The 25,509-nt window shown below is 39.4% G+C and overlaps 1 protein-coding gene across 7 annotated transcripts; it reads right to left on the reverse strand.

Moving 5' to 3' along the window:
- Positions 1 to 2,202: 2,202 nt before the first annotated feature.
- IL1R1 (interleukin 1 receptor type 1) lies at positions 2,203 to 24,826 on the reverse strand. Of its 7 annotated transcripts, XR_003527378.1 has the most exons (14): positions 24,716 to 24,826; positions 23,239 to 23,320; positions 21,285 to 21,549; positions 20,177 to 20,319; positions 18,152 to 18,386; positions 16,382 to 16,571; positions 15,284 to 15,458; positions 14,020 to 14,085; positions 12,100 to 12,220; positions 9,060 to 9,205; positions 7,349 to 7,492; positions 6,910 to 7,074; positions 4,558 to 5,467; positions 2,203 to 2,487 (listed from the first exon to the last, which is right to left on the reverse strand). XR_003527378.1 is itself a non-coding variant. In XM_027641371.1 (13 exons), the coding sequence occupies exons 4-13, from the start codon at positions 20,235 to 20,237 to the stop codon at positions 5,091 to 5,093; spliced, it is 1,677 nt and encodes a 558-aa protein (XP_027497172.1). In that variant the 5' UTR covers positions 20,238 to 20,243; positions 21,285 to 21,549; positions 23,239 to 23,320; positions 24,716 to 24,826; the 3' UTR covers positions 3,253 to 5,090. The 7 variants fall into 7 exon arrangements, 6 of the variants coding, with proteins under 6 accessions (XP_027497172.1, XP_027497151.1, XP_027497134.1 ...); XM_027641371.1 differs by lacking the exon at positions 2,203 to 2,487 and having other exon boundaries at positions 3,253 to 5,467; positions 18,152 to 18,383; positions 20,177 to 20,243; XM_027641350.1 differs by lacking the exon at positions 2,203 to 2,487 and having other exon boundaries at positions 3,253 to 5,467; positions 20,177 to 20,243.
- Positions 24,827 to 25,509: the final 683 nt, after the last annotated feature.

Genomic DNA, 25,509 nt, shown 5'->3' on the forward strand with positions numbered 1-25,509 from the left:
CTTTTTTCCTTTCCTTTTTTATTATTATTATTATTTACCATTATTAATGTATTTTACTTTGTTTTCAATTATTAAATTGTTCTTATCTCAAATTACAAGTTTTACTTTTGATTCTCCTCCCAATTTCAGTGGGGTTGGGGGGACAGAGAGGGGGGTTGAGCAAGTGACTACATGGTGCTTTAGTTCCAGCTAGGCTTAAAAATACAACACAGGGATAAGTGGGACTCTTGGGCCCTAAGGAGAGCAGTTAAGGTTTATTTCTGCCCTAGGGGCCCTGATATTTATAAACCATCAGGAAGAGACCACTTGTTCTCTGCAAATACTAGACAAGACTTATAAAATGCCGTGTTAAAATCATCTCTATATTTTTAGAAAGGGGAAGTTTCCATTTCATTAGAACAAAATGAAACCAGAATTTCAAAAAAAGAGCAAGCATAAAACTACAGAAAAAAGTTTGTAGGTGCTGAAGTCTCTTTAAAGCTCTTGCAAGACAAACATTCAAACACGGAACACAAACACAAAAATTTAATAAAGAAAACTTGCAAATTTTACATTGTAAGCATCATAACCTTCCATTAAAATCTTATTCCTGAGTTCATTTTATGTGCAGAAATTAGACTGCTTCTCTGGACGTCTGCTTTAGGGTTCTCCTGAAGTCACTGGCTTTCTTTTTTTTCCCCAACCCACTTTCTGTCTCTTGCTTCATCCAGAGGCTTGGGTTTGGTTAATTTGCTTTCCTTTAAGTTCATTACCCAGAAGACATCCATGAATTACATTAGCTTTACTCACCTCACATGGAGATCTTCTTTATTCTCCTTACTGAATGGAAAGTTTTGCTTGCAATGATTTTGAGGAGGATGGGACTAAGCTAATGTGTAAGACTTGAAAAATTCACATGGGATGGCTTTGTCACAGCACTGGCCACTTTCCTAGTGTTCCTCTAGTCCAGGCAGGACATCTGCTGGTCAGGCTGGCTTCAGCTCTTGCAGTATACCATGCTGAGTGCAATTACCAGGGAACAGTGATTTTCTTTGACTTGATTCTTCCCACCCCAATCTTTTAATCTCTAAGTAGGCAGACTTAGTTCAAAGGTATTGCATCTTGGAAGAGGTGGGGAATGAACAGCAAGTCATCTACCAGCTCCTGTTTAAAAAGAATTTATGCTGTGCTGCTGCCAGCATGGAAGTGATTCTTACAGTGATCCCCTTCCTAAGGTGAAGCAAGAAATGCATGGGACCTTCAAACACACATTAATTTACAGCTTGGACCCTTGCCGGGGTTAGACAGATGTATAATACATATTAGGCCTGAAAAGAATCAAAATCATTATCAATACAGGTCTTGAAAACACTTCATTTGGGAGATTTCACACGACAATGCAAACACAGAATTACTTACTGCTGCTGGTTAGACAGAAGTTAAAAGAAGTTCCTGGACTCAAAAAAAACCCCAACCTCCCCACTGTGAGAGTTACACAGAACTTCTCTAATGGCTTTCTTATCTTCTTACCTATCTTGCACGAAAAAACAAGTCCAGTATTAAATGAGCAAGTAAACAGAGCTGGCATTACTTGTACTAGAAGAAGGTATCCAGTAACAGCTTTTGAGGAGTTCAAAACAATCAGAGCACAAAAAGTACAGACCATTTTATCTATTAGGACTGGAAACGATGCTTTACACCCTATGGTAAGCACATTAGCCCCTATGAAATCAACATGCAGTCTTATGCCAGACCAGTCCCTACAGCCCCACTGCAAAGGCTGTGGCTTTCCTCAAGCAGATGAGAGTCGGCACTTGCCCCAGGAGTCAAGCAGAGAAGGGTGCCTCTCACACATTTCCTCCATTTGAGGTCTCCTGCATTTCCCCCCAGCTCTGGAGGAGCTGCAGCAGAAGACTGTTCACACTGCTGGGAACCATGCTGGTCCCAGAGAGCGACACAGCACCTTGGAGCTGCTCTAGCTTCACCTTGCTGCAAGGAGAGCATGGGACATAACAGAACCAAGCTCACAGCTCCTGTTTGCCCAGACAGGGCAAGGTGGTTAGTGCTAATGTTGTGCCACGACCAGATAAAGCCAATGGTTCAGCAGTCTGAATGAAGATTACTGCAGCAGTCTTGTTAAGACACTTTGAGTCCCAACTGCTGTTTGCTGTTTTTCTCAGCATGCTTCAGTGGAGGAATGAGAGGGGGAAAAAACGACAGTGCCGTATGAAAAAACTATGTAGTGCCTTTATTGAATTTAAAAATGCACCTTTCTTCAAAGTGCCTTTACATAACACACATGAAAACTTTAGCATCATTTGTGTAAGTATATCAAAAGGAACAAATATTTTTTAAAAACCAGTATTTTGGCTCAGTAAAATAACTTTCCTATCCCTAAAGGTAGGGATAACAAGTAGCAGTTTTCCATTCAATCTATTCCAGTCAGGAGAAGTAATTCAGGAGGCTTGAGGTTGCTGCAACTCTATTGGCTGGACTGCATACCGTGAGCTGTCAAGGTGGAAGCACAATGTCAGTATTACACCCTATTCCTCAGAGCACAAATACCATACAGTGTCTGGTCTTCACATCTCTCACAGAACTCTTCTTACAGAAGAGTTCTGTGACCAAACCATATGGCTTCTGTCCTATGTGAACCATAACAATCAGCCTGGCTCAGATGGTTCTCATAACTTCAGATGGACCTTAAGGCTCTTTTACCCTACAACAGGCTGCCACTGAACACACAGCATATTTGAAAGCAGACTATGTGGAACAGCTAAGTGAATGTGGTACTTCATGACTAGGACTGATCCTCCCTTGACACTTCTCTCATGACTAAAACAAGAATGAGAAGAGACTATAAGCCTTTGCATTGGTCTATACAGACATGGCACTTCAGTACCATGACAGTTTGAAATAGTCTGATGTTTCAAATGCACTTTTTTTCCCCTCGTATCCTGAAATGAAGAGATTTTTATTCTATTCTGGCCAAACACATACACAACTCAAAGCTCAGAAGGTACTGTCTGTAGAGTCAGAGTTTCAAGCTTCCAGCACACACTGAGGCAAGCAAAGCAACTTAGGTGGGAGAGGAATCCATTTCCACTGGTTTTGTCACTTATCGGGCAGAACACAAGGATCAGTTTTGTTTGTTTGAGGATGGAGGCATAAGAAAAATGCTTGAGCTGTGAAAGAAGAAAAAGCAAGTCCAAATGAACAGATGACTGCTGAAGGATGCAGAACATGGATTTTTTTCAGATGAACAAGTGGAGATACCAAAGGAAAAATTTCTGCCTAATACTGTATTAGCAACAACCTTCAAGGAGATTTTGGAAAGTGATGGAGTTCAATATGTAAGTTGCTTGTTTCAAGATAAGGGAACATCATGGGAAAAGATAGGCTGGAGTTTAAATGGGAGAAGAGCAAAAAGTGCTGCAAGGGACACAGACAGGAATTCAGAGTTGCAAGCAGCAGTTAGAGGCAGTAACAGTCAAATCCTGAGGCTTCCATATACAACAAGATTTCATCGCTTAGAAATGTAACTTTCAAGGACAGACTGAAAAGCACAGGCAATTTGGCTTTCATCTCCTGTTTCTATAAAATTCATAGCTATAAACATAGCATGAAAGAGGTCTGATAATTAATTTTTTTAATCAATCAAGTCAATTCCCTGCCCTGAAAAAAGAACTGAACGTTGCAAACTATGTCACTGCCTACACACAAGTCAAACATAACTTCAGAGTTAACAGCTGTGGGATACGTAATACTGTAAAAAACCTTTAAAATGGAAGATAAAGGATTCAACATACACACTAAGTTTTAACAACTTCATTTCCCAAACAGCTGTTTGGAAAACTGTGACTGCAGCCTCCAGTACACAGTCACCGTTGATTCTTTACATCATCAAGGCAGAAAGAAAGGACAAAAGCAAGCAGCTGCAGTGGGTAACACAGGGCATTTTTCTCTCTCTCTCACTCAAGGAGTACTTGAGCAGCAATGCTATTTTAGCTCTGTTTTGTAAGAATATCTGGAGCTGAAAAGCATGGTCTCATCACACCACTTCTCTGACTGCACTCTGAACCCTTTGGGAGCCAGGAACACACTAATCTGGGAGAACATTAACCCAAGGAAAAGAACAATTTCTGCCACATTAGTGTGTTCAGCTTTCAGAGCTGACAAATGCTAGAGCCAGACCTCTGGCCAGGAACAGGAGCAAAGATTTGCTGTCCTTCAGCACCAGCAACCCACAAGAAATGGGTGCCCTGAAGCCCCTTAATGTGGTCCTTCAGGTAAGGCAGACGAAGTCAATCATCCTGTAGCCCCATGAGAGGCTCTTGTGTCATTAGCCAATTATTCCACTAGGGTAAAAAAATACATTAAGCCACTAAATTGGAAAAAAAAAAGTCCAGTGGAGATTAATTTTTTGACTCAAAAAACCATTACAAAGGTATTTTTCCCATGTCTGTATGCGACAAGTGACTAAAAATGGCACCGTTCTTTAAAATGTAAAAAAGACCAGAGAAGAGTATGCTTTTTCAGGTTCAACAGCACTTTGGGGGGGCTGGGATTGTCTCTTACCTTGTGTCTTGGACGATAGCACACTGAGGCAGTACCACAGGGGAATTTATCTTTCAAGTAAACTGAACAAGGCAAATAACAAACTTGCAACAAAGAAAAGTTTTGTGCCATTAAAAAAAATGAAACAAATATTTACTGGCATCAACCATGCCCATTCCATAATATCGTGATTATAATTAATATAATTCTCTTCATATCCAGACTTTACTTGTAAAACAACAAGTATTCTGGGGATTTTTTGATAGTTTCTTTGCCTTCTATTTTCAACACTATGAGAATTCCACCAAATCACACTGCAATTCTTGGGAAAGTACTCGTGTGCTTCCTACATGTGCTACTGATGATATTTCAAGTTGTTCTGTTGATCCAGCCAGAAGAAAAAAAAGATTCACATCTGTAGATAAAGCCGTAGTACCTTCACTTAAGAAAATCTGGATAAGATTGCACAAAACAGATGCGTGTGACTTTCAGTCAGTCCAATCACCAACTATGTGAACTGAATTGGTCATTAAGTGTCATTTCCCTTTTGTTATTTAAGGCGAATTCAAGTCTTTTGGTAACAAATGCAATCCTGACAAAGATTCGCTTTTTCTGGATGGCATGTGGTAGCGCACTTTCTTCCAGAATCTGGTACCTGCTGAGTGAGACCTTTCAGAGAAGTCCCCTTTCCATCGGATAGCCCCATGCTTTTGCTTAATATATTTGATGGATTCCGGCATGATTGCATAATCTTGTATTTTTTCAAGTTCAATGAGAATTACTTTAATGCCCTCTTGGATAAGAGCATTATACATGGCTAGCTGCTTTTCAGACACATCTTCTAGAATGCTATAACAGGAGGGTTCTGGTACTAAAACAATTATCACTCTTCTACTTTGACGGATTTTTTCATCAGCAACACTGATCACAGCTGTAAAAAAAAAAAAAAACGGTTGTGCAAAAATAAGATAAAAATAAGATTGTATGTTTCTACGTTATGTTACCAACATTTTGCAGCTGGCTCATTCATTGTTTGATATTTAAGCCAACACACTTTACATCACAAATAGGGACAGGATACGAGCATGCAAGCAGTTACCTTGGGTTAGCCAACCCTAGAGATTTGGCCAGTGCAACAATGGGACCCCATTAGACTGCATGTCTATTTTCCTGTTTTGAATAAACAAAGGAGAGCTGCCAACTATCTACTACTTATCTTGCTAATGCCATTTTATTGCCATCATAGGTACAAATGCAAAAAAACAAGTTCCAGAACCACAGGACCTTTTACCTTAAACAGCCTGTTCTGATATGCTCATCTGCTTTTGTTAGATGTAAGTAGAAGAAAAAGAAAAGAATCCTCCCTTCAATATCATGCCAGTCAATTAAGTCTCAAACAGTAAAATATGGTAAATACCACACAAAAGCCATATGACTCAACCCTGAGGACAGATTATTGCATTTTTTCAAGCTGGAAAAGTTAAGCAGCACTTTAAATTCTACTTCCCAGGGAACCCTTCCTCCTCAAACCACTACCAAAATCCTCCAAATATTACAAAAAAAAAAAAAAAAAAAAGAGTATCCACAGACCACCTCATGTAAGTAGGTTCATACAAAATTTTTTTTAAATAAAAACTTCTGGTTTTGGCCTACTCTTCAAATTTATTCAGTCTCAGTATTATCTTTTTAAAGTCATAAGACCTGAAGGATTCAGAAGCTTTTAATCATTTCACCTCACGGAAGGCGCCAGTGGGATAGGCTTTGTAATTTTCAGTCTTGGATACTAAATTTGATGCACATATACACACCGAGGATTTTTAATCCACAAGGATTTTTAAGTCTTGTAAGGAAGGGAAGGCTTTCTAAGAACTTTTAAAAGGGACAAATAGTCTTTGATACAGCTAATCATTCCTGTTAACTTGGTGTAGTTTTGTTTTTTTCCATCTGCACTGTCTAAGCATCCATTATATCCTTTATTGCATCCTGCTTGTTTGACAGCAAATCTTAGAGCAAATAAAAATGAAACAATAGAGACATCATCCTTTTAAATGGCACCTCAAAGCAATAGGCTTTTTTCACACTGCTCATGAGACCTACTTTTCCATGTTTCCTGCCATTAGTCATCATTCGCAATCAAAATTTCAACTCCTCTTCCCCTCAGCATTGTTCCATCTCTAGATGTCTAGGCTGAGATAAAGAGAGGTTGTGGGAGCACCTGGTGCTGTATCTCTCATTCTCCATCAAAGTGAGTAAGAGAATCATGGTTCATCTCATGGTGAGAGATATTTAGAATACCACCTGACTGCCTGTTTCTCAATTGTATTTGCAGGTCAACAAGAAAACTCGAGTCCAGTTTGTCTTCAGATAGCTTACCTTCTCCTGGTAAATCATCCCTCCCAAATATGAAGAGGTTATATCCACACTGTCTTTCTAAGACCTCTGGAAGTATTTTCAGAGCAAAAATATCTGATGAGTACAAGCAGCTCTCTCTGTTCTTTGGATACAGAACATAAGCATCATAGATCTTCTCATCTGAAACTAAGGAATGAGCAATAGGACATATAAAAATGAATTCTAAAGATACAAAAGCAAGCAAGCAAACAAACTGACAAACAAAAATCTCTAAACTCTGGGGCTTTTCACCCCACTTGAATCATTGTTTATCCTGCTTTTGTTATCTGAACTAATTCTAAACATATTATCCTTTCAAAACTTCCAAGGAAGACCAATCACACTCCATGAAGTTAACTCACTGCTATGCAAAGGAAGATGGAAGCTCAATACAACAGTCAGCATTGTTACACAAACATACCTTTTTTACCCAGGAAAGGATGACAGGAGTCCCGATACCAAAGCACAATATCAATTTTGAAGATCTTGTAGATAAAGAGAGTAAAACATAATAAAAATACCAAGGAAACTCCTGCTCCAATTAAGTAACCCTGAATGTTTCGCGCTGCAGTAGAGTGGAATAAAACAAAACAAATAAACGAAGTACAGTTATAAACTAGAATCAAGGAAGACAAGAAATGGGCAAAACTGTTTAGTCTTTAAAATATTTTTTAAAAAAAGAAGGAATGAATTAATAGGTGAATTGTTTTTACGTGTGCTTTCTGCAAATACTGTTATTTGACAAGCCTACTTTAATCTTTCAGAGAAAAAATACCTTAACAATGTGACGAAAGAGGCTACTTTTCAATCAAACACCAAAATAAACACCAAAATAAACTACTGATGTATATCCCAGCACAGCAGTAGAGTGAGAATTCTTGTACAAAATTTTATCTGTCAGAAAGCAAGGAAGTCAGAGGTGGGAAGGTGTTTTCCTGACCATGCTATTCTCCCCAGACCAACTAGTCGTCTCTAGCCTCTTCAGTGACCGGTCATTGACCCTTCTTATTTACTGTCCTCACACAAACACCCTCCACAAAATGCATTTTTTAGTTAATGCATATTAAGGAATTTCTGAGTTTAAATCCTACCCTGATAATCTTTATGAAGAAATTGTAGTTATGTAGTAAGTTAGAGCTCAGATCCACTTTCAGTCAATGATTTATTTACAATGCGGCCAGTTAGAGGTAAGCTTGGGAGGAACATCTGTCAGGGGATTGGCTCACAGCTGACAAAGTCAAATCAAAACAAGCTCACCAGAAGCCCTTCTGCAGCTAAATTTAAAAAAAAAAAAATGTGTACTTATAACATCTGATTTGCTTGTCTGTGTATCTGTTTTGAAATAAAAAGAATTGATTTCTTCAGCCTTGCATTTAAGTTTTCAAAGCTCACTTTATCTTTCAGTTCATCTACTAAAAAGAAGAATTTATGCTTGCTAGGAATAAGTCAAACTTATCCTGGTCTCTGAGCACCAGACTGGGGTCTCCAAGTGGCAGGATGCTCTCAATCTACATGCATAAGGCTATCTAGAAAGTGGTTAACACAGCACATGTATCAGTCAGTAATGAAAAGTCCATAACCTTTCCAAGCAATCTATTTCATTTCTTTATTACTACCATTGTTACATTTTTTTTCCTACCATACAGATTCTTTTTCTTTCTCCTAGCAATCTCACCCCATTATTTGTTACTATAGAATAGAACAACCAGGTCCACATACACACTCATGTTCTTTTGACAGTCTGTTCCATACTAAGCTATGTCTTCTACCCAGCTCTTTTAAAGAAGTGACCGTTTCCACTGCTCTTCTAGACACACAATATCCTCTGATCCACATGCTTATTTAGGTACAAGTATGTCAAATGAAGCAAAGTATTCCACTGAAGTCTCCTACTTGCTTCAAATAGATTTGAGTCTTTCATTATTGTTTTCTAAAGTACTGAATGTGAGAGGATAAAGTAAATCAAAGTGCTATTTTCTTTTATTTTGCTAAGAATATGGCAAAAAATTCACAAAAGGTACTGAGCTGCACTGCCCCCTTTATCACACAGCTCTAGCTCTAAGTAGGGTGTTGTCAAACCAACTGAGAAGTAAGTACACTGGTCACCATTTTATTAAGAAGAGATCTCTTACCTGGACGTTCCAATTTGATGTAGGCTGTAAATTGCTGAGAACCATATATGAAGTGACAGAAAAATTTGTGAGCATAATCCTTTGTTTTCACTTTTGAAATGTTAAATTTTGTTCCAGATACTGCAAGTCCATGAGGCAACCCCTCTCTGTCATTAAAAAGGGGTAAAAAAAGAAACATCTGTATGGAAACCGAGTATCTGTACTTAATATAGGAGGGATTAATCTATCCACTAATACAAGAACATTTGTTTTTCTAACTTTATAAACCTCAGAAGCCAGTGAAGCACAGTAAACAGACTTCTTTAACAAACAGCTTCGTGAACAGAGAAGATCTTGGGTTCTTGGTTGGTTTGGAGTTTTTGGGGTTTTGTTTTGGTTTTTTGGTTTTTTTGCTAAGTTGGACAGAGTGCACCATTAGCAGTTTTGCAGGTGATACAAAACTCAAAGGGATGCTGATACAAGAGCTGCCATCTTGAGGAACCTTGAGGCTGAAGAAATGGGCTGACAGAACACCTCATGAAGTTCAAAGTAAAATGCAAATCCTGCATCTGAGGAGGGATAACCAGACCCCAGGCATCCTGGACTGCACTAAGAAAAACACTGCCAGCAGGTTAAGGGAAACCATCCTTCCCCTCTGTTCCACATTGGTGAGGTCACACCTGGAGCCAGTGAGGCCAGTTCTGGGCTCCCCAGTACAAGATGTATGGATTTGCTGGAGCAAGTCCTGTGCAGGGAAGTGAAAATGTTAAGAAATTGGAGTATCTGTCATATGAGAGCAGGGACTGCTCAGCCTAGAAAAGAGAAGGCTCACGTGCAGGGGGTGGATCTCATCAATTTGTGTAAATACTCAGTGGGAGGGAGGAGTGGATAAGAGGGAGCCAGGCTCTTTTCAGTAGTGCCCACTGACAGGACAAGAGGCAATGAGCACAAATTGAAACACTTTTCCATATCAAATTCCATCTGAACACTTTTTTACTATCAGGATAGTCAAGCACGGGAACAGGTTTCCCAGAGTTGTGAACTCTCCACCTGTGGAGATATTCAAAATCAACTGGACACATCCCTGAGCACCCTGTTCTATCTGGCCTTGTCCAGGCAAGGGAGTTGGACTAGACAATCTCAACAGGTCCCTTCCAACCTGAATGATTCTGTGAATGAAAGACTATATAAACCAGTAATACCTAGTAATAAAAGTGACAAGAGAAAAATCACCCTCTAGGATTTTTTACACAGATGATGAAGCAGAGACCTTTCTAAGCACTTTAACAGACTCCCAAAGCCCACACTGCTCACAGTCAATGGTGACAACCACCTAGGAAAATAGCGATGAACAAAATTCACCCTTGTGTGAAATTACAACAAACATGGCAATAATACCTTTATGTCTGACAGCCATTGCCACAAAAAGCTTGGAGATACAGTATGATATCCTGTTAAAACCATCCTGCTCTAAGATAGATTAACAAGAACAAGGTGAGAGAGGCCGCAATGGGAAGGTACATACAAACTGGCATTCTACTCTACATATCAAAGTAATATTATTACCTGATGTACTCAAGGAAGAGAACTCATTTTGCAGGACACCGTGAAGAAACAGTTTCTATTACATAAATAATTGCCAGCAAATTCTGTCATGGGATGCCAATACAAAAGTCATCATTTTGCAACACGTTTGGATTTGTTCGGGTCAGTTCTAACTTTCCTCCCAGCACAGGAGCTACCTCCTAGGTGTAAGCCTCAAGTCCATTTTGTTGGCCATGGCTACAATTAGTTTGCTACAAAGAATGCTTCACAAATTTAACTGCTGAGGAACTGCTATTATTTTATGAAATAAAACATTAATATTGCAATTAATTTTTCTGATATTGGATAACCTGCTTTGAACTTGCACAGGATGTATTTTGCACATCTCCATCTCTGGCATGGGAAAATTATTTGGCAGGGTAGTGATTAGAAATGGAGATCACTTCCAAGCAAGCCACAAATCTTAAGAGAGAAGTGCTTTAATTTAAATATATTAAATGCTTTCCAGGAAGATGTGTTTAAGAGCAGAATAAGGTTTCAGAAGAAGCTGAAGGTACTACCACTATAAACAGTTACACACAGCTACACTGGTGAAGGTAAGAAATTTCATGTCCTGAAGAATAATGGACTTAGTTGTGCCTTAGAGACCATAAACTGGGGCCCTGACATTTATAGACAAACAAGAAGTATACAGATCTATAACAAAAGTAGTAATTCCCCCTTAAAGAACCTGAGGACAAAGTAGAGGTCAGATACAGATGAATGAAGTAGGTAATTTTAAAAGCAGTCTGCTGCCTAACTCTCTAGCCATAATCTGCACTGGTGTGAGCACTTGGTGGAGAAGACAATGCTTCTCCATGAATGTGAACTAATCAGCTGAGACTTTTTTTCTTCTTCGCACTAGATTTTAAGGGTTATGTTTAACAGCAGTGATTGACACAATGAGAAAGCAAAGAGTACATCCACATTTTGTTACAACATAGACCAGTTACTGAGTGAAAAGTCCTGCTCTCCCTAAAGAATTGCTGCTTTTACCAGCTTAATTTTATTTTCCTGAACATAAAAATCCAAACCTAAATGTCCTACAACAAGAGCTTCTGCTTTGTGTTCTTGAGGATTAGCAACTGTGTCTGTACTCAGAAAAGAACCAACTTCACAAAGAAAACTAAGTTTGGTGATTTTTTTTGTTTTGGAACAATCTATCCTTTCCATATTAAGGATAAAGGGCTTTAATCTATTATCAAAAAAAATCACTTAAGAACAAATGCATAAGCAAGTATTACAAAATTATATTTCACAACAGGATTATAAAAATCTACACATGATTGCTTCATTACATTTGTATCAAATACATCAGTATTTATAATAAAATGTCAATGTAATTTTTTAAAAACCAAGCAAAAAGAATATACTGTGTTTGATGCAGACTTCTAATCAGTCTTTCAATGACTACTGACATTTGACTGGAGGTCAGTTTTGCAAATGCACTTATAATTCAATATATAAGGATACTTACTCATAAAACTGTTCCCTGTAGGTTTTATCAAAGATATCAACATCCTCATCATTAACTTGCCAGAATGGAATTAAGCCATTTATGCCACTTGATATATTACATTCCATAACTACATGAGAGCCTACAAAAAAACATTTAAACATAGGAACTGAAGGTCTTGTAACAGAAGCAGGATCAAGTGATGAAGGAACAGTCGGGAACAGTCGGGATATAAAAAAATAAATACCTTAAGAAAACCAGAGTCCTAAAACTCATCCATTTGTAATCCAAGTTTGGGTGCCTATGACCTGGATATAAATTCCACCCTAAATGCAGGTGTCTAAATGTTCACATCTACATGTAAGCTAGACGCCTAAGCTAGTAACACAGTTCAGCTCTGCTGAAGTCCACGCACTGAAGTAGATACCTTAACTGAATGGCTCTCCCGACTCCACTGAAAGATCTCCAGGGCTCAAATCAGTTGCATGTACACACTGTGGCAACATCCAAGGTATCTATATGGAGTTGTCAGACAGGACTCCAGATCTTCAAGAAATTTGCACTGCTAGAGTAGCCAGACTGCTCAAAACAGCACTCCATGTGTAGGCAACTGAGTTGAGCCCCTGTTGATAACAGCATGGGGTAAGGATGCTACATCATATGCAGATACCCACGTGCAGACAACTACACCCTGGAGCTAAACCCCATTCTTAGGGACCATGCATATCTTTACTCCACATCAGAGTCTTTTGGCCAGCACTGTCCACTGGGATGGTTTCTGAATATTGTCACATTCTACTCCCAGAGCAAGCTCACCTGTCACTCAGGTCCTTTGCCACCAAGAGTCCAGATCTTACAGAATGCCTCAGTATGACACAAATCAAGTTGCAAAACATATTTGTTTCCAATGTACCTCAGAGAGCTCCACGTACAGGAAGGTAAGCAGCTTTCTTGGATTCCTTTCCTTCTGTATTTTACCCATGGAAGTTATGATTTGATAGGAGAAGGTAGGCTGTCTCAGTTCACCTATGTAAAGATCTTAGTGTTTCATTTCCTAGAACCGCATCAGATCTAGATGCTTCTACCAAGGAATAATCTCTAACGAAAGTATGGAATAAACCTTTACTTTACATGCAAAGCAGTTACTTGAACAAGAGTTTGCATAGAAATCAGAGATGCTCCCCAATCTCTTCCCTCCTGTCCTTACATCATGATAATGAATTTTTCTAAAGATGTGGTTTAGTGTGTTGCACAGTTCTTCAAAAGGAAAAAAACCCTCAAATGCATGTTCCATGCTCTCCATTTCCATGCATTCATAAATTTACTGTTAAGTTTCTGCACAACCTTCTCCTGCCATTTCTCATTCAAAAATCATACAGCTGCTTCCACATTCATGCAGGTGTTTAAATATTCTGCACTACAGCCAGACATCTAATAGGAGCAAAGATTTTTTTTTTTTTCTTCCAGTATCCCATTAAAGGTACTGGACAGAGAATATTACTTTTGAACGGCAATGCCTTTTTAAAACAAACAAACCAACCAATTTCCTTAAATTCTTGTAAAGTGTCTCACCTAGTCCCCATGTAACAGGGGTGCAATATTTCCACAGATACTGAAGATACATTAAGACAGGGACACTGAGAAGTGGTGAAAAGGACAGATGACAATAACAATAAATAAATAAATAAATAAACAGATAAATAAATTCATCCCACACAACACTGCTGGTCAAGATACTCCAATCTTAGGCACATAGTTATTTCCCCCAACAAACTACTTGTGGGAATCATGTTCTATCATCTCTCATCTGCCCTCCAGATATCCTCAATCCACACGTTAATCTCCCAGTCTTGCTGAAGTCCATGGAACTGTTCACAGGTTATTTCACAAAGACCAGGAGCTTTGTTTTACTTAATAACCTCTTAAATAGTCAGCACTTACCAAGTTCTACTTCAATTGTATTGTTCTTCGGATAAATAAACTCTGGTTTTATCTGTGGTGGTTTTTCTAATCAAAAAAAAGAAAAATCAAAAACTTCAGGCAGGAAGAGTTCCACAACTTACTTCAACTGACAGTTTTACAGTGGTTTTGGTTTTATTGTTTGGTACTATTGTAGTGTCATACTTACAACCAGTTTCAAATTTGCAACAGAAATATCTCATAAGACATTTGCTGTACTCTCTCCAAATTATTCTCTTTTAGCTCCCAAGTTAACAAAAGGCTTTAGCATACCTTAAAAATACTTAAAAAAATAAATTCTCAAATTTACTTTTATATCGACTCCCAGTAAAACAACTAGAAAAAGACAAAACCAAAAAATGCAATTAACTTTTTCAGAGAGATGGATAAGGAAGAGAAAGAGGGATTGTATCAATGACCTCCTAGATAAGGTGAATATTTATTTAAGTAAAAGTTTAAATAAACACATGCTTAAACTGGGCTGGAATGGTATCATTCTGCATCATGTTTAGACTGGTTGCTAACAACCCACTGCTCTTATATCATCTGCCTGAGTCAGAATTTTGATTTAATCTAAAAAGATGTACATGCTCTTTCCAGCCAACTATTCTGATAGGACTACTACCATGTTACTAGTCAGGTCACCAGCAATACTGCTTACAAAGACACAATCACAATGGTAACAGCAATAAATGACACTACTGGGAGAGTGAGACAGCCAGTTCCACATCCTGTGTGCAGGAAAGCACAACTAAGTGGCAACGGTAAGCCAATCCTTTCTACAGCAAGATTTAATTTATAGTATTTATACAGCTTGTCACATCTCCTTTCCCATCAACCGAGATTCTAGTGAACTCTGGAAGCAAGTTCACCAGCAGGGCTGCAAGAAGGTGGTTTGCTGTGATAGTCTCAGAAAAAAATACTCTATTTTAAAATGTATTTAATTTAATGGTCCATTATTTGTTTCAGCAAAAACAATGCCCTCACACCCCAGTAACCACTCCTTTCCTCTAATTCTCATTCCTAAGCCCGCAATACTCATTTCCCCGTGACAATTCTTCCCCAAAAGCAATCCTTAAGGATAGCAACGTCCTTCATTGTATTTTAATTTTATATTCAGGAATAAATTAATTAAAGAAGATTTGCAACTGATTTCACAGAGCTGAAAGGTAATATGCCAGGTATCTTATGCCTGCATACAAATATTTACAGCAGAGCCAAAAAGAGAATAACCTCATGCACTCACCTTTAACTTCCAGACTTATGGTTCTTGAAACATTATATTGTTTTCCCATGTAGGTGTACACCATATGGCACGTGTAGTTTCCTCTGTCTTGCACAGTTACGTTACGAATCAAGACAGCATTTTCACCCTCTGCCAAAAGAAGTCGCTTGTCTTCAAGAAATCCAGACTTACACTCCTAAATACATCAAAAGTACTTGTGACTTAAGGGAACTAAAAACCTGACAACTGATAAGTTACTGAACTCTACTGATTATTAAAATACTTGCCAAATACTGACTTCTTTGAAAGCCATTATGTGGGTTCTTATTCAAGCACCACTACACTCTAACATGAAGCCTGATGACATCTTGCTCCATTTACACTTTTTAAAAAATCCCTGCAGTCAGTCCTTTCAGTTTTCAAATGCTGTGCTTTAGTTCACTGCCTCCATTAATAGCATGGCAGTTATCCATCTCAGGTGTAGAAGTTATTATGCATGTAGCAGAGTTTATGAGAATACATGCCTGCATCCCTGCTTCACTGTGATGCAGTGCCTTGTGTTGTCTGGGTTTCTGTGGCAATGTGAATACAGCGAAAAACTTCCTTCTCTTCCTTGACCTACAAGCAGTGGAGAAACCCTTCATCTCAAAAGATGTATAGGTGCAGCACCAAGGTTATTTTACATATATGGCCCATGTAGCTGCTTTAATACCAGCATCAGAATTAAGAGCTGAACTACTTCGTAATTTTACCTTAACACAGACAAAATACGTGTTTCTAAGCTTGCACAGTCTACAGAGTATTTTCATAGAACCAAAGTAAGCAGCATAAGAATACCACAGCATGGTCAACAGATAGGACATGCCTAATATTCTGAGAAACTGAAATAATTATCCAAAGCCTTGTATTTACAGAAACATACAAGTTTTAAAACTTATTATCTACATAAAATAATCAAATTAACCAGATTTTCACAAAACTTATTCACACTCATGCCTTGCTCAAACTGTAGAGAAAATAAACCTTCCCTTCCAAAAGCAGCTTTTCCCAAGTACTCCACAAGACATTTTAAATAATACATATTGTATCTTGTATATATGAAATACACATGCAAAATACCTTATACCAATGTACTTCAGGTTGATTATTGTCTTCATCTTTAAATTGTTCTAGATCAGGACATATAATCTTTCCAGTATTTGTGTTCATCACTTTTTGTTCAAACTTCATTTTTCCATTAAAACACAAGCCATTATCATTCTTAAAAACTGTTAAATTTATAGTTTTTTTGTTAGAGTGGTTAAGGCTCCTGTAATCAGAACAGCAGACAAGTCAGGTCATTAACAGAAAGGTTCCTGCTTTCCAGCAAGTCAAGGAGTTTACAGAGAGGGACTTCAGCATCTTCACCAGCCATGCCTCTAACACCCCTGCTGTATCCTCCTAGCTCATAAATACCATCCTCAGCCCCTCATCCCCGTTCCAGATCAAGAGATGGATGGGAATAAGCTCTGATTTTGTGTTGTGAGCAGAACTGGGGTCTGCTCTGGAAGCACCAGAGGTGATGTCAGGACTTCTCAGAACTCCAATTAAGGTTTAAGTGACTGATGAACAAAATGCTGCCTACAGTTAACACAATGAACATTAGCAAGTTTTGTGTCCTGCTGACATTATGCAAGCCAGGGATGTGAGGTGCCCACAGGAACACATCTCATAGCTCAAGCAACTAGAAGCATAGCAGGAAAGACTAAATTAAAATTATATAACTGGGTAGCTTTGAGAGGATTGCATGTCTTCTGACTTCCAATTTCAGCTTCATTTGTCAGCTCTGGAGAAGGAATGTGCAAAGGCCCACGACATTGGAAGTTTCTGCTGATCACTGTTACTACATTCACAATCCAAACCCCTCCAGGATAACTGGTGTACTGTATGCACACCACATAACTACACACTACTAAAACAAATTCTGGGCCACCTGAAAAGCCTGTATTGGCTGCTCTCAGTGTGTTGTGGCAAGACCATGAGGAAAGGAACAGTTTCTGTCTGTCTTCCCAAAATTAATTTCCTGTTCAGCACACAGTGAATTTCAACCATTATAAAAAAGATTTGACAACCTGAAGTAGTTAAGCCCAGTGCACTAATCTGAGCTGTAGATATAGCAAGAGCTTTAAAGTACCAAAAAAAGCTAGATAAAGATTCTTTTCAAAGAATCTATTCCCTTTATTTCTTCTCTGTGCACTCAGATTGTTTGAGTAGTATTACTGACACACCATTTTCACTGTCTCTAAAGCTGTCCAGCACATTGCTTTGCTCTTGATTTGCATTCTCATTTTTGCCCAGTAACAATTGGTAATATTTTAAAATAAATCATAAGAAAGCTTTTCTGCCTTTTAATTTGTAAATTTCTAATAAGATTCACAAAAAGCTGCTAAGCTCTCCAGAAAATCTGTGTGTGGTGATACTGCATAAAATGCAGAGTTTGCTCCTATTAGATCCTTCTTCCATTTAGCCATGTCCTACGAAGAAAACAAAATGTTCTTCTGATCTGTCAGTATCAAACAGCAATTTGAACACAGGAAAAGCTGAAGCAGTGAAGATGTTTTCCTGTGACCTTATGCTTCATCCAAAACAAACAAACAAGCAATCCTCACATTGTTAGTGTTACCATGCTTCAAGATAAAGAGTCTTCTGTATGAACCACTTTTGCAATGGTAAATAGGTGGAAGAGAAAGGCATCATGCAGAAATATAAAGTATGGTCAAATATAGTGCTTTTTAACTGTTTAAGCATTCTACCTAAAACAAAAAAAGTTTTGTATGCTCAAGTTCCACAAATACATTATCAAACTTGCAAGCATTAGCAACCCAATTGTTTCCATCCTTCCTTCCTTACCTTACACCACATTCATAAAGTCCAGAATCTTCCAGCATTGCAGGAATAAACCAAAGCAAGCCCTCTCGCTGGTGGATCCTGGCATTTGTCTCTGTAGTTACTGGTGTAGCACTAGCATTTTTATACCACGTCAGATTGTAATTAGAGTGAAGCACTGGCAGCGTAATAATGGGGCAAGTAATAGCTGTAGGCTCTCCAACAAGCACGAAGTAATCACAAAGAACACATTCCTCTACTAAAAAAAAGATAAAAATTATCAATGCTTTTAATCTATACACTTATATGTTTTAGAAGTATCAATATCCATTCCTAGTGACACAGAATTAGAAAACAAACTTTCTGTAACAATTTACCATTAAAACATCACAAGGCTATTACTTTTTTTGTTTAGCACCTTCTGGTTGAAGACATAAACACACATTTTACAAGCTTATGCCACAACTTCCCTCTGTTAAGGTATTCGGTAACAAGCACATGCAAGTCCAATACCCTCAGCACAAACCAGAGTATTAGATCCATGGGATTCACCAGGCAACTCCAAGCTTCCCAGCTCACCTGTCGTGTCCTTGTTATTTGAGCATGTTAGTACTTTTGCAGAATTTCCAGATTCTTAATGTGAATACTACCTATGTAAAGCATAGTGCAAACAGTAGCAGCGTAGAGCTCCTGACACTACTGTGGCCATTATGACTGTGGGGCCAAAAACAAATCAGGTGTTTCTTAACCTGAAGCCAAAGACAGTATGGAATGATATCAAGACCTCAACACATCCAAGAAGTCTGCAAACCAACATGTTACAATACAAAAAAAATCTGGAAAGGCACAGTATTTAGATTAAGAAGTCTTGACTATAACGTATTGTTTCCTTACTATATTTGCACCTTTATCCAGAAGGTCCATTATTCTGAACATCATATAAAAGGTCGGCATAAACAGAATTTTTATAATTATGTCTGTGTAACAAGTTGACATAGCACAATAATGCAGCCTAGCAAGCATTTCTTTAAACATCAGCCAAAAAATATCAGAGAAAGTAGGACAGATACTGCAAAAAGTTATCAAGAACCCAAATCTGCAAGCAAAAACTTACTGGAGAATACCATTTTAACACAGAGTTAGCCACTGGGCTATAAAGTAGATTGTAAAACTTTCTAACTTCTGCATACATTTGCCCAGAGAAGCAGATGCCTCATCCCTGGAAGTATTCAAGGCCAGGTTGGATGGGGCTTTGAGCAAACTGATGTAGTGAAAGGTGTCTCTGCCCATGGCAGGGGGTTGAACTGGATGATCTTTAAGGACCCTTCCAACCCAAACCATTCTGTGATTCTGTATGCAACATGGAATTCCTATGAAACTGCAAAACATCTGGCTGAACTGATTTTAAAAATCTGCTGAATGATTGTATAAATACAAATTCAACAGATTCCATTTCAAAATAAAAAAAGTCTTCAGTAATCCTTTCAGTATCACTATCTTACTACCACCTAATTTAAAGATTTCCAAGTAGGTCTCTATGTAGCTTAAACTAATTCAGAGACATTAATACTAGACTGCTTATGCCAAGAGTAGCAAGACAAGCATCAGTAATTTATGTAGTTCTGAACTTTACTGAAAAAATAGGCCTATCTTAAAAATATTACTAATTAATTGTAAAGGAAACTCAGCCCTACTGCTTTCAGGACTAGAGATACAGCATGTTTCTTAAGGCATTCAACAGCTAACAAAGTCAAGGAAGCCAATCATTTCAGACTTTCTTCACAAGAAACAGGGAGAGGCTAATCAAAGCCTCAGTACCCTAAGTTTATGTGGCTAGATTTAAAAACTTTTATGTCCATTTGTCCATGCCATCCCTCATGCACTTTTAATCCCAGAAGAGGCACTCAGCTATTTTTAATACCCTGAAGCAAAAACAAACCCCAGATCCACTACTTGCTCTTGATATCTCTTTCCTACTAAACATACACAACTTATCTCTTGCAGATTTTCTTTTTTAAAATAGTAATTTCAACGAAGTATGTAACCTACCAGCACTGAACAGAGGTATCAGAAGAATGAGATGACCAATGAGCAAAACTACAGGTGTCATATTTTGCTGCAAAACAGAAGCTTTTTCAAATGCTGGATTAAGACTGTTCAAGCTGCACTGTCCTCTGCACCCTGCATTACTTCTAAAAAAGAAAAAAAAAAAATCAGAAGAAGTATTAGTCATCTTGCAGAGGGAAAAAATAGATTTGGTAAGTTGCTCAGTCTTCAGCTTTCTACTAGAACTTTTCCTGAACTAGAACTATTCTACTGGAATAATTCTTGCATAAAGTATAATTATGTTTTGCCAGCATAGTTAACTAAAAAAACCCCACGCAACCCTGAAGCACAGAAGAATTATGCTAGCATAGTGATTTCAGCTATACCACATAATTTAAAAACCAAGCTTGATTGTCTTTCCACATGCTTACAAGTGACACAATCGGAGAGATGTATGAAGTTTCATTCTTTGAACTGTTTTTGTATGACTGAGGCATCACTGCTTTTAAGAGCAGATAAACTACAATTCTTTATAAGCACACTAACTTTAATGTGACCTGGCACTTAAAGTGGTATCTAAAGTTGAATGTGTAGAAACCGCAGCTAATATGAATTGCTGTGGTCAGACACAAAAGAAAAGTGTCCATAATTGTAGTTTCACTTCACACCTTAGGTCGTGTTTTCAGTTTTCTCCAACAAAGACATGACTAAACAGACACACACTGCCCTCATGGCCTGCAAGTGGCTTCTATGAAACCTCTAAACCTTAACCAAGTCCTACTCCCCTCTCAGATGCACCTGCATTTTTTTGGCAAGGTGTCATCAGAGATCTCCCCAAGCCTTCTACTGTCAGCCAGCTGGGAAACACTTAAATCCTTTTTCTTCTGACAGCTCCTTGTAAGTTAAGGTCTGCATTTAGCTGTCGTGTCTTTCCTCAGCTTCTGACTATTTTGTGTGCTGCTGCCTCTCACGCTAAAGCAAACTGGTTTCAATTGAAGCAGTCCATTGCAAAACATTCATTGCAAAGGTCCTAGTTAATAATGCTTTCTACCCAGCTAGAAATGGCAGGAAGAAAAGAAGATATTCCCTGAAAAAGTCAACCTTGACTTACTTTTATATCCAATGTAGTTCAGTGACAAATAAGCCACACCAGCTCCTTCTTCTGAAACATTTCACATGTAGAAGTGTTGGGGTAGTAGGGAGGGATACACAAAGCAGAGTTCAACACTTTAACATAACAGCCTCTGAGTATGTACTTCTTTTGGACAGTTTATCTGACAATGCCCTCATACCACAGACTTTATTTAGTTGCCTTATATGTGCTTTTCCTGTAACTTGCCAATGAGCAGATCGTCATTCCTGAAGTTTCAGTTTATCTGTAAAAAGCAGAGAAGGGGGGAAAAGGAGTTTTAAAAAACCATCATTTGGACAGCAGCATACACATACAAACCCAAATTTTCTACAGACATCCAAAATGTAAAAGCAAGAGCATCCCTCTCCCTGCACGAGGGAGATGACTTAATAGAGCAACAACAAAACTTGCAGTAGAGATCGACTAAGAATTCTAGCAAAGATCTTTGGACAATGAAGTTTCTGTCAAAAACAACATAATATTACACAGGTGGCAAGCAACTTCATAAGACTAATTTAACCACTAAAAGGAAACAAAGAATACTTAAACATTGGGCAAGATAATAACAACTAAGCAATCCAACAAGTTAAGCTTTACATTTTGCACTCATTATTTGCCTCCAGTACCAAAAGCAGATGTCTTTCCAATACTGTATGCTAAAGTACAACTTTTATTGCAGCAGTAAAGCTTAAAACTTCTATAAAGACAGGAAGAAGCCTCTAACTTTGCAGTTGCACTGCCTCACAGTATGCAGAGCATATTTATCCTGGTCAGTAAGGTTTCAAGTGACCACACAAGGCTTCTACATTTTTTCCTAAACGAAATACAAAGAGAAACACTACCCAAAATCCACAAATATGAAACAACAAACTTTGCTTAGAAAGCAGATGTTTGATCACATACTCAACAACTTTAGCCTGGTAGTGCCTCCTATCCCAGTCTCAGCACTATGAAATGTCCCCAGGATACAACGACAGAAGTTCAAAAATTCCATGTATAGAGAATTCCAGTTTTCACTGATGACACTGTGTACATAGTCTGGAAAACTGTTTTCAGTTCAAAGCTTACTGGCCTCGAAGGAAAAATGCACATGAAATCTTTTAAGAAATAAAGGGGAAAAAAGCCAACAACAAACAAAATCCCACACCACTTATAACATTTGTGGCTGAAGTTATCAAAAACAGGTAAAGCATGACAGCAAAGCATGCTAAAATTTCTAACAGACTTGTTTCAAGTCTACCACTTTCCTGAGATCACAAATTTCCTGTCTAACATACTCAATATATAAACAGAATGCAGTTGATCATTTTACAGGGGCATGCACAAACACTGTGTCACACAACATGATGCACAAGCACTCTCAAGAAGCTCACAGAATCTATAACTGACTGTGATCAAATATAAATATCACAGTTATCAGACCAGTCAGGTTGGTTATCCACTGGGGTATTCTGACACTGATGTGATGACCAGTAACTTTGGACCTCAAATGTCTCCCTTCCCAATAATCCTGCAAGTTGCAGAACTACAGAAAAGTTGTACCTTTAAGGAAAACCCATTATCCAGGGCATTATGTTGAAGATACATCAAAACACAGTCAAACAATGTTCACAAAGAAGCCTGCAACAGTTCATTCTTTGCAAGCTAAATTCCGGTTCAGTCTTGAGATAAGTACTAACTATTCTAAATCTGAATTTGAAGAAAGTGTATTTCTTCAAATTCAGGTACTGCCCCAACTTTCACCAATGAACAGGAGGAAGGAAACAAAAATACTATCTGTAGCTGTACATAACTGGCCACTACTGGTTGACCCTAGTACAGTGAAGTGCTACCTATCCATCTTCTTCCATGTCAAACTGGAGGCAATGACAGTATCCAAACCATCTTGAAAGGAGCAGATCTTATCAATATTCAAATAAATTAAAAACAGTACCTTCTTTCAGTATCAAGTGGAAGGAGTTAATTTCACAGTCTGTTCTTTGAAGACTTTTCTATGTCATTTCAACTCCTGATACCTGTCATTGTAAAGTAATAAGAATTTTAATGTCACCCATTTTTTATTTAAATCCAAACTAAGTGATTCATTTTCCATTATCATTTCAAAGTACTGTTAAGAAGCATTTAAAAGGACCTGAATAGCTCATGCAGGTAAAACTGTATGTATCAAAAATAGTGATGCAAAGTGTTAACAAAAAAAAAGTATTATTCTCAGAGGGAGAGAGGAAATCGGTAATATTTTTTACAAAACAAAAAAGTAACATGTATTTCTCATTTAAGGATTAATTAAAAACATGTGAATTAAAATATCTCAATTACAGATTCTGCATTCTAAAATAACTTTTGTTCATGACCTTTTAGCCTGTTTTTTGAGGATCCAAGCACATACAAATCGTCCAAGTCAAATGAGAGCACGATGCTGAATTTCTCAAGAAGAAAAACAAAACACATCCAGCAGCTTGCTTGAGTCCGTGAAGAAACTCTCCAAACTTAAGAGCTGCTGCTGGAAACAAACCAGAACCTTGATTCAGCTTAGTAGTTTTTAATGGATAGCTCACTCCTACCAAGCTATGGCTCTCCGGGCTGCTGCCAAGACCTATCTAGGAAGCGGCCAGAACAGGTCTGGGACTGTTAGAGCAGCAGCTCCTTGCTGGGTTTGATACAGGTATTTCTGCAGGAATCACCCAAAACCTTGCTCTTGTCATATGAAGAGTTAAAAAAAAGGAGCCTTTCTTGGTCATCCTTATGCAATAAATAAATACAGAAATAGTTTCTGCCGCGTTTACTAGGTCAAGAAGATTTACGCCAAACATTATCCCGCTTCCTGTTACAAGTACTTTAAAAAATGTGGCAGCGTTAGCACTCCTACAGCCTTTCTTTATACACTGCACTCGTACCTGGGCTTGTACAATTAGACACACAACGAGGGAGCAGACACAAAGGCAAAATTAAAAGTTACTTCTAAGGACGCTATTCAGTGCCGTGAAAGATGGGACAGCAGCAGCCACAAATAGAGGTAGGGAGACTGTGTCAACACACCTCGCAGCAACAACACGCACGGCCTCAAAACACGGCTAAAAGTAACACAAACCCAGGGGCTGGTGTTGGTGTTTTTGGAAGCCATCAGCCACTGCAGCCTAAACCTGCCGAGGAGCCGCTCCCCGCTGCCCGCGGACCCCCGACCGCCCTGGGGGCGCCGGCCCGGGGGGACCCTCCCGCCGCCGCCAGCTCCCCACGGTGCCAAAGGACGGCAAATGGGCCACGGCGCGACGGGACACACGTGGGGAAAGGAAAGCCCAGCCGCCTCCGGGCCCCGCCGCAGCCCACACCCCGCTGCCCTCCCCGTCACGCCGAAGCCGAGCCTCGGCAAGGAGCGAGGCGCTGCCCGCACGGCGCCCACCGCCCCCCCTCACCTCCGGCTGCTCCCCGCGTCCAGCTGGCCGCCCCGGTCCGCTCCACATAGCGGGCGGGCTGGCTGGAAGCACACCCCGCCTCGCCCGGGGAGCCGCGGCCGCCGCCTCGCCCCGCCCCGAGGCCGCCTCCCTCACCGCCTGCACCGCCCGCTGCCCGAGCCGGCGTGGGCTGAGCGGCGCTGGGAGTCCGGGCATCGCCGCTGAACCCCGTGGACGAGAAGCACCTGGTACGGGGCGAGCTGGGTCCTCATGGTGGCCCCCTTTTCCCTGGCATCAATCCACATCCTTTAGCTCTCAAGCCTGGGTTTAGTTCCCCTTCAGGCTGTGACCCGGGGCGGCCAAGCTGACTTCAGCGCGATGTGGACACCAGTTTTTCTTTAGGCTGCCCTCGGGACTCATGGAAAGCCTTGACCGAGCTGACCTAAGAAAGCATGAGAGCCCTTTGGCCACCTCAGCGATGCGCTTTGCCGCGGAGTGGAGCTAATGCCCCTTTGGCAACCCGATGGGAGCAGACGTTTCATGTCTTCAAAGAAACAGATCTACCCGTCCACCGCAGCGCATCCAGGGCATGACCGACTTAACTCTGTCTGCTCCGGGAAACTGTCGCACAAGTGAAACCGGTCCTTGACAAATCCATCACCCCATTCACGAGTTGAGTGCAGGGACTCACTTCTGTCTGGTATTTACCAGAACAGGCAATGTCAGTGCCTGCTGACACCATTCCTATATTCCAGCACCTGAAGTTGCTCAGTCTCTTTTTGGAGCAGAGCTCTGTTTGCTCGCCATCATGTAAG

The sequence above is a fragment of the Corapipo altera genome, unplaced genomic scaffold (genome assembly GCF_003945725.1).
Source record: "Corapipo altera isolate COAL_440 unplaced genomic scaffold, ASM394572v1 0, whole genome shotgun sequence".
Taxonomy (NCBI): domain Eukaryota; kingdom Metazoa; phylum Chordata; class Aves; order Passeriformes; family Pipridae; genus Corapipo; species Corapipo altera.

Coding starts and splice junctions, on each gene's coding strand:
- IL1R1 (XM_027641350.1), bottom strand. CDS start 20,237: ATGACACCTGTAGTTTTGCTCATTGGTCATCTCATTCTTCTGATACCT. Junction 9,206..12,099: donor TACAGGGAACAGTTTTATGA/GTAAGTATCCTT, acceptor TTTTAATGACAG/AGAGGGGTTGCCTCATGGAC. Junction 5,468..6,909: donor GGATGATTTACCAGGAGAAG/GTAAGCTATCTG, acceptor TTTTTTTTACAG/CTGTGATCAGTGTTGCTGAT.